Genomic DNA, 12,437 nt, shown 5'->3' with positions numbered 1-12,437 from the left:
CCCTTAGAGCCAACAAGCAAGGAGAGGCTGAATTTATAGGGAAAGTGAGTTAAAAAGCACCCTTGCTTTAGTTTTGTGCTTTCCATGAAAGCTAGGGCTTAAAACAAAGCCCCCTCTGCCAATGAGGTAACAGCTCAAGTGGTAGAGATGTTTGACTAGGACCATGAGGTCCTTGGTTCAAAACCCCACATGGTGCTTCCACAGCGGCATTGCCTAAGGCTGATAAAAAAGCATCTATGCACAGGCAAGCGTATACAGGCAATGAAAAATGGTAACTACAAGAAGATCTGGCATATTGTCCTTTGTGATGGGAGGTTTGGCCCTTTGACAATCGTCACAAAGTTTTACATATTCTTCGGCATCGATTTCTAAGGTTGGCCACCAAATCCTAGACCACCTAATCAACTTAGCTGTGGTATTGCCCAAAAAGTGTCCACCACCAACACCTACATGTGCATGAGTCAAAATTCTCAAGTAATCGGATTCACATACACACATACATAAGTTGCCATTCTTGCCTCTTTTGTAGAGCTGGCCCTCTATCAACATATAGTTGGTCGCTTCAACTTCAATAGCGTGCTTTCAATATTTAGGAATTGCTCGATCAATATGACCATGCACAAAAAAAAGACCATTTATACTTTTTTTTAATCGCGCTTTTCCTTCACACCTTTTTTAGCGTTCCTTCTTCCACACGGCCCCCTACATCCCTATGTGTGAATCGAGCCTCTACGCATGCTCCACCTTCTCTCCAGTCCTCCATCTACTTGACCTATCCAAGCTCTGTCCGACCTACTCATGCGGCCCAAACCTCTGCCCACACGCACATAAGACTCCGTGTGTGCTGATGTCAAGCATACTCGTGGTGCCCTACAAGCCATGCTCTATGCATAGGGGCTAGCTACATCTTCACATGCATACCATGGCCCCAACCTAGCCTCCCATACCACTAGGCCAAACCACCCACCTTGCAACTCCATAGCCATGAGGTCTTGAACGCTCCACGTAGCCCTTCTGTCTACCACGTGGATACCTCAATACCTCATAAATGCCCCCAAGGTCAATTATATAGCAATAACTTGGCTATTATTAGCCCTTGCTTTACTTGTATGCTTTACTTACAAGCTTTTCAGGTAAATTTATAAGCTTTTAGCCATTATTAGCCATAGGGTATTAACTATGAACTCTTAGCCAATCTAGACCTCATCTTGCTAGCGCCCTTAGCCCACATGTAAACCCTCCAAGTCCCCACACCCATCTAAGCCCCAACCCTAACCTGGGGGTTAGTTCACGTCCCTAGCCCTAAGCCTAGGCCTATTCGGACGTACCCGCCGTGCGTGCGTGCGTGCGTGCGTGTGTGTGTGTGCGCGCGTGTGGGTGTATTGAGGAGGTGAGGGGTGGGGATTGGGTAGCTAAGCCACAACATGCAAAAGTGGGGCAGGAAAGGCTTGATTTAGGGTAGGAGAGCTGCTACACCATACAGCTGTGCTACTTATGCTTGGTATTCCAATTCTTGAATAGAAGTAGCTACAGTACTTTGTGCTTGCAAATACAGAAACACACTCTGAAATCTATCTATGTAATGATAGATGAGGTACCTCAAAAGTTCCTCTGAGACAGACATCTGGAAACTGTTTAAGCAACTTTTCAAACATTGCAAGGATATAATATGTCTCTTGCCACAGCACAGATCCTACAGCCCTAGTTGCATCTTTTTCTGCACCATTGACTTCCAGTACATGATTCAGTAGCACAACACTAGATTTAAAGGTTTCCTCCAGATGCACCAAAAATTTTTCTTTCATGATCTCAATCGCAAACCCTAACACCTGCAACAGTAAGGCTGATGAATCAGTACTCACATAGAAACAACCAAAGAGATAGAGAGAGAGACTATAGAAACCAAGACGATAGAAATTGCTGAAAAATGCAACATACTTGACAGGCTGCACGCCAAAGCTGCTGCTTAACTCCCTTCAACCAAGAGAAACAGAAATGCAGCATCCGTTGTGCTGATCGCTGGCTAACTCTTTCCATCAAGACCTTCAAGACAGTCCCGACCATTGCTCTAAGCTGGTTTGAATCATCATTGACTAGCCTCGTGACCAAGGGTAGAAAAAGAGTCTCCAACTGTTCGTCAATAGCTTGAACTGGGAACTTGATAATAGCGGCATGCAGCATTTCAAGCACAGCTTCTCTTCCACTTGCATGCTCATAACTACCAAGTAAAAAAAGAAGAGTAAATCTTGTGATAAGGCAAACAAAAGAATATTGAATTCATATGAGTTAAGCAATCCATGCAACCAGTAGCCCTATTAGGCATTGAAAGAACTCTCTCTCTCTCTCTCTCTCTCTCTCTCTCATCAGCCATCAGGAGGCTTATAGAGCCTTGTTTCAGTTTTGTTGAATTATACAAGTTCAAGCCGGATGTGTAATACACTGCCTATTCAGAGAGGGGTTTGGGCCATGTTATGGAGTATCCAGATCAGCCTTGTCTCGGACTCTTCTTGTTGGAGATCCGACAAGTTACAACACAGAGAATTACTATTCAAAGATCCTCGACCCCAGCACCCATCTCAGTCTACCATCACCAGTTTTTTCCACCAGTTACCCTGCATCATGCTACCGCACGTCGGAGCATCAAACGGCCTCACCCTCCTGGACATTGAGTACCCCAAGCTCACCAACACAAATTGAAGAGAGAGATGATCAACCCCGAGAAACTCAACAGAGTTTACGAAGAGAGTATGAAACTGATATCAAAGCATGGCAATTGAAGGGAGAAAAAGGTGATGAAAATTATTGCTTAGTCAGTGAGTCAAGCAATGATTCCACACATTGAGCATTGTGAATGAGCTACTCATATGTGGGAGAAAGTCTCAAGCATGTTTGAAAGAGTGTCAAAATCTCACAAGATACAACTCAAAGAAGAGTTGGACACAATGGAGAAGCATATAGCATTCATACTTATGCACATTCCCAAATGCAACTCTGGCTATGAATAATCTTGAATTTGAGTGTGATTTTCAGGCATTAACAAAGGGGTAAATGCAAGATGATGATTACCACAAATTTATCAGCATAATTTTACCAAAAATTACATTAAATCAAGGATAACAAATCTATACGGAATGGTTGGAGTATCAAACCATCTCCGAATTGCAATCTGAAGTTATAAGGATCTGTATTAGATACCTAATGGTTAATTTGAACCCTCAATTGTACCAAAAAATAGTGATTAGTGTTGATTAATCACTGATTAGCAAATTAATTCTCTATTTTGTGTGCAGAAAACAGAGTAAGCAAGGAGTCTAAATCTAAGACCTTAGAGTTCAAATGAGCTCAAATCCTTTCAAGGCCATCAATAGCAATTAGTCTAGTAGAGGATTAAGCCAAGAAACACTAGATTTGACCAAACATTGAATGCTTAATCTTTGTTTTACCCAAGTCACCTGCAGATTTGATGAATATCTTGGATTGAAGACGAGAAGATGGTAGAGATATGCATTAGAGGTCTTGGAAGAGCCTTCGAGATGTTCAGAACATCTATTTTTATCTTGAGATCGGTTGCTGAAGTTTGATGAACTTGTGGCAAAGATGATTCTTGAAGAACAGATACTTGGGGGAAGCTTATCAACAGCAGATTGGAGTGATGAAAGTGCTCTATATACTGGTGATGGAAAAGCCCGAGGAAGAGGCCAAGGATGAGGACGTCAAGGCCAAAGAGGTGAACTTCGAAAAAGGCCAAGGTAGCTATAGCCATAAGAACTCCTCAAATAGGGGAAGTCAAAGGAACACTCAAAGAGGCCAAGGTGGAAAACAATCCTCAAATCGAAGAGGCTATAATGGCAAAAGAGGACAAAACAACAAAGATGCTTGCAACTATTGTGGCAAGATGGGACAGTGGACTCGAGATTGCTATTCAAAGCAAAGAGATATAAGGAATGGCACATTGAAGCAAGGGAATTATGCCTTCACAGAAGGAGAGTGAAAAGAAGACGACAAACATAACTTGTTTGCTATGCGTCATTGGTCAGTGGTAGTGTCTTTGGAAAAAGACAAGTGGTGCATGTACAAATCCGCACATTGCAAAGATGGCAAGAGCCATGCTAGATAAGAAAAACATGCCAGACTACTACTGGGCAGAGGCATGTAATTATGCGACTTCTTGATTAATTGATCTCCTATATCGATTAAGACAAATACAACTTCGGAAGAGAAGTTCATTAGACAAAAGCCTAACGTGGCAAACTTGAAGATCATGAGATATGAACAAAGCTTGAACCAAAAGCTTTGAGATGTGTGTTCATTGGAATTGATTTGCAAAAGGGTGTTTACAACTAGTATGACCCCACACAAAAAGATGTATGTGAGCATAGATGTTGACTTTCATGAGATGCATGGATGGTATGACAAGCATGAAGAAATTGTCGTCAAATATGAGCCAACTGCATCCCAATTACCACACAAAGTGGAAAAAGAATTAAAAGAGGAGAAGATGTCTCCATGGAAACGAGGACTTCGCACTATCACTAGTGAACCAAGAACAAGTGGTAAGTGATCCCTCAAATGAATCAAACGACTGAAAATGTGGAAGAAATTCACCCTCAAAGCTCCACAAGGGTAAAGCATCCCATTCAAAGGTTAACCTATGACTCTTTTATGGTCAAACATCATACTTACATGACAAAAGTGACAATGTTAGAAGAAAAAAAGAGGTTTGAGGATGCTATACAAGGTCATGAGTGGAAAGTGGCTATGGATGAAGAGATTAATGCTCTTCAAGAGAATCAAACATGGGATCTTATCCCACACAAGGATAACATGAAAGTCATTGGATGCAAAGAGGTTTACAAGATCAAATACAACTCAAATGGAAGTCTAAACAGGTTCAAGGAAAGACTTGTTGCAACAGATATGCACACACACATGGAGAAGACTATGAAAAAATCTTCTCACCTGTTTCAAAGATGGCAACATAAGTACCGTTATTGCTTTAGGAGCAAATCTAGGATGGGCGTTTCATCAAATGGATGTGAAAAATGTCTTTCTCAATGGTTACTTCAAGAAAGAGATTTACATGGAACAACCACAAGGATATCAAAATTTACATCATCCAACATGTGTGTGCAAGTCTTTTTTTAAAAGCTTTATATAGATTAAACGTATGTGCAGCAACCGTACGCAAAGTACGGAACGGGGCGAAACAACCAGAGCAAAACGACGCCGAAACGGATTACTTGGCTGACAGATGTTTCGTTTCATACTGTACGATATGGTACGGTAGCGAAACGGACCTTTAAAAAAAACTTACGCCATTTTTTACCATTTTTTTTTTTGCCCGTTTGTTGTAGCCATCTGGGCATGGCCTAGGATCGCTTTCACCTTGGTGCTTGTATAAGAGCTCTCAAGGTCTCTCCCTCTCTCATCATTCATGCTCTCAACTTTCAAGTCTCTCTCTCTCTCTCTCTCTCTCTCTCTCTCTCTCTCTCTCTCTCTCTAGACTTTGGCAATGAGGTCTGGAGAAAAGGACAAGCATGAGGCTTTTGCCTTATATACCACCACCAGTGAGAAACCTACCGGTAATTCGGGGTCCTGGAAATGGACGTGTAACTTTTGCGGGAAGGGTTACACAAGTAGCGTCACAAGGCTCCTTGCACATGTGTCCAAGCTTGTGGGGAAGTGGCGCCGTTGTAACATACAGCGTGAGTCTTCGTATTGGAGGATCCTGTCACACAAATGCTCACACCGTCTTCTGAATCCTAAGTTTCGCGAGTTTAGCAATCCACTTTAATACTTCAAACTTTAGAGAGATATGAGAGAGAGAGAGGAGAATTCTACACCGTATGGGGTCCCGAATCACCCACTAAAGGGCCCCCTATCCCGTTACCGAGATAGTATTTGCTTTATTATCTTTAAAGAGACTGACGGTGTGATTGACGATAAGCCAAACGCAAGACCTCTGAAGACCAACTGTGCACTGCTGTAGAAGCACCAAAGATGTCCAATCTCGAGCCTATGCACTCTTCCCAATGGTATGAGGCATAGTTTTATAACATACGTTTAGCGAACGCATACGCATTCAGGTATGCAAGCATGTTTCGAGTATGTTTCAGTCCCGGACTGAGTAACATACGTGACAAATATAATACCTCATAGAAAGGACCAGATTTAGACAAGTAGATACAAATATACATTGTCAACTCAAGCTTTCCAAGTTCCAATATAAAAACTTAAAAAGTTACAGCTAACAAGTTACATAAATGCTCATTGCGTGGACCGATTTTCGATTAAAAAAACGTAGCAACTTTCAAAAAACATAAAATCTTAGAAAAGCATTTTTTTAAAAAGAAACAAGTATGAAAGACGAGTTTCAAATGCGTATGTTGCAAACGTTTGCTTCATGAAGCAAACGCGAATGTTATGAACTATGGTATGAGGGAGGGATGCAAAGCTAGGGCTGAGAGAGGGGTTGTTTGGGACTGTTCTAGACTGTATATGAATGCTGTAAATGAATGAGAATGCTGCGTTTTACCTTCACCAAGTGGTTGGAGCAAAACGATGAATGAATGAATGCTGAAAACTGCATGGATGCAGAAAACGCAAGATGGACTGAAGGCTGAATGCTGAACTGCTGCGTTTTACTGATGTAGATGGCTGATTGCTCATGCGTTTGAGGCGCCTAGGGCTGTAGAAGACAAATGCTGAAGAGAGATGGCTGAAACTGCAATCGCCTATGCTCCTTATGCTAAGGATGACAAGCGCTTGATGGCTCTCTGCTGAATATGATGAATGAATAGATGATTGTGCAAAGCCTCTATTTATACTAGTGATGTTGCTCGTCGGTTGGCACCAGATGTTGGTCGACTTCTATATAAACATTAAATGCTTAATGATGATGCATAAATGCTGAAAATGATGGAAAAAATACCAGAAAAATCCTAGATAATTCCTAGATGCTATCTTGTTGGTGGACTCACACACTCACACAAACACAAGCCTGCACATTAGGGTTAGGTGCAGGATGGAGAAGCTCACACAGAAATGAGAAAGAAAGAAAGAAAGAAAGATTTTATTAACGTCTTCCAAAAGACCAAACTTGGCCTATGAGACAAATCGGTGTACCTGTATGGGGTATCCTCCAAGCGCTTGATGGCTCTCTGCTGAATATGATGAATGAATAGATGATTGTGCAAAGCCTCTATTTATACTAGTGATGTTGCTCGTCGGTAATCAAATTGAAAACTTACATAGAAACACTATTTTCTTAAAGGACTGTCTTCCTCCTGTAAATCCTCATTTAAGAATGCAGTTTTGATGTCCAATTGATGCACTTTCAATCCTTTATGTGCAGCCAATGCAATCACTGATCTTATTGTGGTCATTCTCAAAGTAGGAGCAAAAGTCTCATCATAATCTATTCCCTTTTTCTGGGAGTAGCCTTTAGCCACAAGTCTTGCTTTGTACCTGTCAATAGTACCATCATACTTCCTTTTGACTTTGTACACCCACTTTGTTCCAATGACATGCTTGCCTTTAGACAATTCCACAAGATCCCAAGTATTGTTCTTCATAATAGAAGAGATTTCAGCTTACATAGCTTGCACCCAATGCTCATGCTCATGTGCTTCTTCATAAGAAGAAGACTCTTCTGAATCAAAGAGACCACCCATGGCTAATGCGGACTCCCCACAATGCATATTCAATGCATGGCTGGAACTAGCCCTTGTTCTACCTGTGAGTGGAGCTGCAAGTTTGCTTTCTTGCAAAGTTTTCAGCAGCAACCATCTTGGCACTGACTTGGCTATGTCTATGGCTGTTTACTCTTCCCTGACAAGATCTTCCACTTCTTCCATAGAAGGGGGCTGAACACCCACATCTGCATATGCCAAACACCCAAATGTACGCATATAATCCACTGTTGGCTTTCGGCTATACCAAGCCTCAAATGGTGTTATGGTTTTCAAAGCTTTTGTTGGACACCTGTTCAACACATGAGTTGCACACATTATAGCTTCCATCCAAAAATTGTGAGGCAACTTTTGTGCTTTCACCATGCATCTTGCCATCTCCATGAGAGATCTATTTTTCCTTTCAGCTACACCATTCTGCTACGGTGTATAAGGCACAGTACATTGGTGTTTGATGCCCTTTTGAAGCATATAATCCTTGAATGCATTTGAGATGGATTCTCCACCTCTATCCGAGTGGAGTGTTTGGACTTTACATCCACACATATTTTAAGCCATTGCTACAAAGTGTCGAAAGCATGTAAACACCTCTGCTTTCGCTTTCAAAGGGAAAACCCAAGCAAACCTGGAGTAGTCATCAATGAATGTGACGAAGTAAAGATGCCCCCCTATGGATGGTGTCCGCATTGGACCACATACATCACTATGTATGAGCTGTAATTTACTTTCAGCTCTAACAGCGCCATCTTTGGGCAATGGTTTTCGTTGCATCTTTCCCAAAATACACCCCTCACATACATGTCTTGGTGGAGACTCAAGAGGCGGCATATTATCAACCATATGATGCTTCTTCCAAAGCATCAAACTCCGAAAAATTTACATGCCCAAAACGAGCATGCCATAGCTCTGCATCATGCATAGCAGGAGTGTGGTGGGCAGCCATTGTATTTGCATCATAAGTACGCTTGTCATAGCTGTCCAGCTTATACAAGCCTTTGTATCGTGTTCCAGAAGTGACTATTTCATATCCCTTTGATGGGTCTTTTACCGAACACTTCCCATCTTCAAATTCAACCTTTAAACCTTGGTCGTTTATGGCTAAGACGGAGAGTAGATTTTTCTTTATCCCTGGAACATACAATACATTTCTCATACATATATTGGCACCATTGGCTGCAATAAGTATGACATTGCCAATTCCCTTTACTGGATATGTGGTATGATCTGCACATGATACACTGCGGCCATTTGAAGCATAAACCAAGTGCTGAAATACATCTTTGCATTAAGTGATGTGGCTCGAAGCACCACTATCAAAATACCATGATACATCCTGTCTGTCAGATGCAATGCAAGACATATCATTGTCTGAAGCACTTGGTGTGCCACTAGTGCATGTGACCAAAAAAGTGTACTCTTCCTGAATTACATTAGCTGATTGCTATGCTTTGTCATCAGAAGAGTCTGCTACTACATTGCATGCTTCTTTCCTTTTCTCTTTTGCAATCCGCTTCCTACATTCACCGACGTAGTGTCCAGGCTTATGGCAGTAGTGACATTTGCCCTTCTTTTTGGGCTTGTTTGCATCCCCTTTGTCAGACTTTTCACCACCAGAAGAGGGCTGTCCATGACCAACCTTGCTAGACTGTTATCCCCCATGCTTAAAGCTCTTTGCTTTACCCTTATCCTTGGCTGTAAATGCCTTGTCTCCACCACGGTTGCTCGATAAGTTTGCTCTTGTTTGCTCTTCCTGCAAGAGTAAACCCACCAGCTCTTTAAAAGTGACGGGATCACCACCTCCTCTCATAGAGAGGTTGAGAGAGGTGTGAAAGCCCAAGTAGGAAGGTGGTAAGGAATGAAGAGTGTTGGTGACTAGCTGTCTGTCTGGGATAACCTCATCAATGTTGAGCAATTGATCCTGCAAATCTTTCACTTTGGTGAGATGATCTGCCATGGAGTCACCCTCATCCATAGAAAGGAGATCCAATTGCCTCTTCAAGTAGGCAACTCTTGCCTCGTTGCGTACCTGATACATTGCTTCCAATGTGTCCCATGCAAGCTTCGATGTCTTGCAAGAACGAATGTGCGGAATAATAGTCCTTTTCACTCAAAGGGCTATCAATGACATGGCCTGTGCATCCCTAGAGTCCCATCTCTTCTGCTCTTGTGTGGGAGCAGGTTCTACTTCAAGAACTCTTTGAGCACCTCCCCTTTGAGGCGTGGCTAGTTGTATGGTAAGTGGGCGTGTGTCATCACCACACACAATGCCCCAAAGCCCTTTGGCTACCAGCAAATTACGGGGATCATGAAACTCCAAAGGGAGTAGTTAGATCCATCCAACTTGTCCTCCTGGGTGAGCACACCAAATACATCTGTAGAATTTTGAGCCATGTCAACAAAATATACCTACAAGCAAACCAAGCACCAATGTGCACTACCAGGCAACCAAATGTCCTATGCAAATGTTTGTCTGCAAACTGAAGCAAGTGTAAACCTGCACCAAATTGTCCAATTACACACAATGTGTATACATATGCGACAAATCACAGCTGTAATGCCCAATTACATGCTCCAATCTGAAAAGCCCCAATTTTTATGCACTCCAATGGCTTCAATGTGTAGTTAAAACCCCCAAATTTTTCCTTTTTTTTTCTTGGATAAAAATCTAGATTGAAAGTATCTGCAGGCGAGGACAGTACCGGGATGGTATAGGCGTCAGTCGGGCAAGTGCAGGTTGGTGTGTAATCACCCGCAAACAGGCGAAGGGGTACAGTCGTCGTCGTCGCCAGGGGTGCACACAATCCGAGGCCGGCGGGGCTTGAGGTCTGGGCGGCGGGTGCTCGCCGAGAAGGAAGACGGGCCATGAGGCATTGCGGAGGCGGAGCCCGAAAGGAAAACCGCCGGCGCGAACCGGCGACGGCATTTCTGTGGGCACTAGAGACGTTGGCGTGGGAGGCGCAAACGGGCGGCGTCGTATCTATGCGCACTAGCGACGCCCGTGGAGTATGTCACAACCAACGTGGCCGCCGACGGAGTCCGCCGGCCGAGAGGCCCTGAGGGGCGGCGGCGGTACTCCCTGCACTTGTGCTGCCGACGCGGCTGGGCAGAAGAAGCGGACGGATTTCCATCGACGGAATTTTGCAGGCGACAGACGGACTGCGTTGACGGAATTTCATATAGGCGACGGACATACTGTTTGCTGTCGACGGAAATCCAGATGCAGCTGCCCCAGCTCTGATACCAATTGTTGGTGTTGGACTCACACACTCACACACACACAAACCTGCACATTAGGGTTAGGTGCAGGATGGAGAAGCTCACACAGAAATGAGAGAGAGAGAGAGACAGTCGTGACTTGATTGAGTTGGAGGGATTGTCACATGGACGAACACATGTGCAGGCTTCATGGTGGGACATTGTGAATGCGGCTCATCCTGTCCGTATTCGCTCATCTCACATTTTATCGCATATTCTCCTTTCTTGGCATGAAGTTCTACTATTGGCTCGGTGGGATCTTGGTTATGAAAGAGACTACTTTTGAACTCTTTGCAGTTCGAAACATTTGTGGAGTCGCGTGTCATTGTTTGGCCAGACAGAGATGTTTCACGCATACGACTCAACCGCATGGTCAGGTTAGGCTTGGTTAGAATCCGAGATGCTGTGATACCTGGTCGTGACAGGCCATATTCGTTTCGTCGTATTCGGCAGCACTTTAGGGTTCCTTGGACATTTCAGCCACTATGGGTTGACATCATGCATGCAGTTGAGCCTTTTACTCCATTGCCTCGGCCATCTGCAGATGAGCCTTAGCTTGATTGGGCACTATGTAAATCTGGTGACTTGATATCACTTTCAGCTAACCAGGTCTATCATAAGCTCGTATCAGAGAAAGATTGGGTTTCAGCCAAGGCCAATAAGGTGTGGGGATTGCACAAGTCTAAATCATGGTGGCAGAAAACTCTTATGCGTGGTTGGCAGTCTAAACTCCCTTACCAAGGTAAGGTTTGCATTTGGAGGATGTTGGTGGGAGGGTTACCTACACGGGATCAACTCAGCCGTCGTAAAATTACATTGGCCTCTTGCTTCTTCTGCACGACATGCACTGAAACAGTTATGCATCTGTTCATGAGTTGTCGAGTGGCCCGTCAGATTTGGTCTTTTGTCTCTCGCGTTTGGGAGGCAGTAGAGAGGTCTACTATTTTGGCTCATCAGTGGATATTTGGGATTTGTCCTCGAGTCATTACTTCGGACAGTCACCTTGTGATATTCCATTTCCTTAGATGGACAGGACTTTGGCATATTTGGACTACATGGAATAGGTTCATCTTTGATTCCTTGTCCGGAATACATGGGCACATTCTACGTATCCGCGGTTTGCTGCTTTGGCAGTTTTCTTCTCTTCTCTCAGCTCAGCTACTGGATGCAGATGTTATTTCGTTATGGTCTACCGTGGCTCGGCTGGCTCATCTTTAATGCTTTTATCTAGGATGCTTATTTGGCTAGGAGACTTTCTTATTAGTGTACAGGTTTGCATGGTCATGATCCTTTAGAGGATCTTTTGTGGGGGTTTTTTTGGGGCCATAGGTTCTGTGTGAGCCATGTGGCTGATGTACATTTTTACATATAATATAAAACACCATTTCACGAAAAGAGAGAGAGAGAGAGAGAGAGAGAGAGAGAGAGAGAGAGAGCCAAAAGTGTGGTAGCCACAAAATGCAAGTCAACCCTTGCATGTGTGTCACATCC

At 43.4% G+C, this 12,437-nt stretch overlaps 1 protein-coding gene across 2 annotated transcripts in view; it reads right to left on the bottom strand.

The window, feature by feature from the left end:
* The window catches only part of LOC147635431 (ARM repeat superfamily protein), a 75,192-nt gene that overhangs the window by 5,356 nt on the left and 57,399 nt on the right, over window positions 1-12,437 (bottom strand). For both annotated transcript variants that reach the window (XM_086802691.1, XM_086802692.1), the window contains 2 exons: window positions 1,939-2,218; window positions 1,599-1,829 (listed from right to left, as the gene is read on the bottom strand). In XM_086802691.1, coding sequence (XP_086658817.1) covers window positions 1,599-1,829; window positions 1,939-2,218 — 511 coding nt within the window. The remainder of the gene's footprint in view (window positions 1-1,598; window positions 1,830-1,938; window positions 2,219-12,437) is intronic.

This window comes from Cibotium barometz, chromosome 9 (genome assembly GCF_041138505.1).
Source record: "Cibotium barometz isolate CiBa-2024 chromosome 9, ASM4113850v1, whole genome shotgun sequence".
Taxonomy (NCBI): domain Eukaryota; kingdom Viridiplantae; phylum Streptophyta; class Polypodiopsida; order Cyatheales; family Cibotiaceae; genus Cibotium; species Cibotium barometz.
Note: the sequence above shows the minus strand (reverse complement) of the source record. Positions and strands in the feature narration are given on the sequence as shown.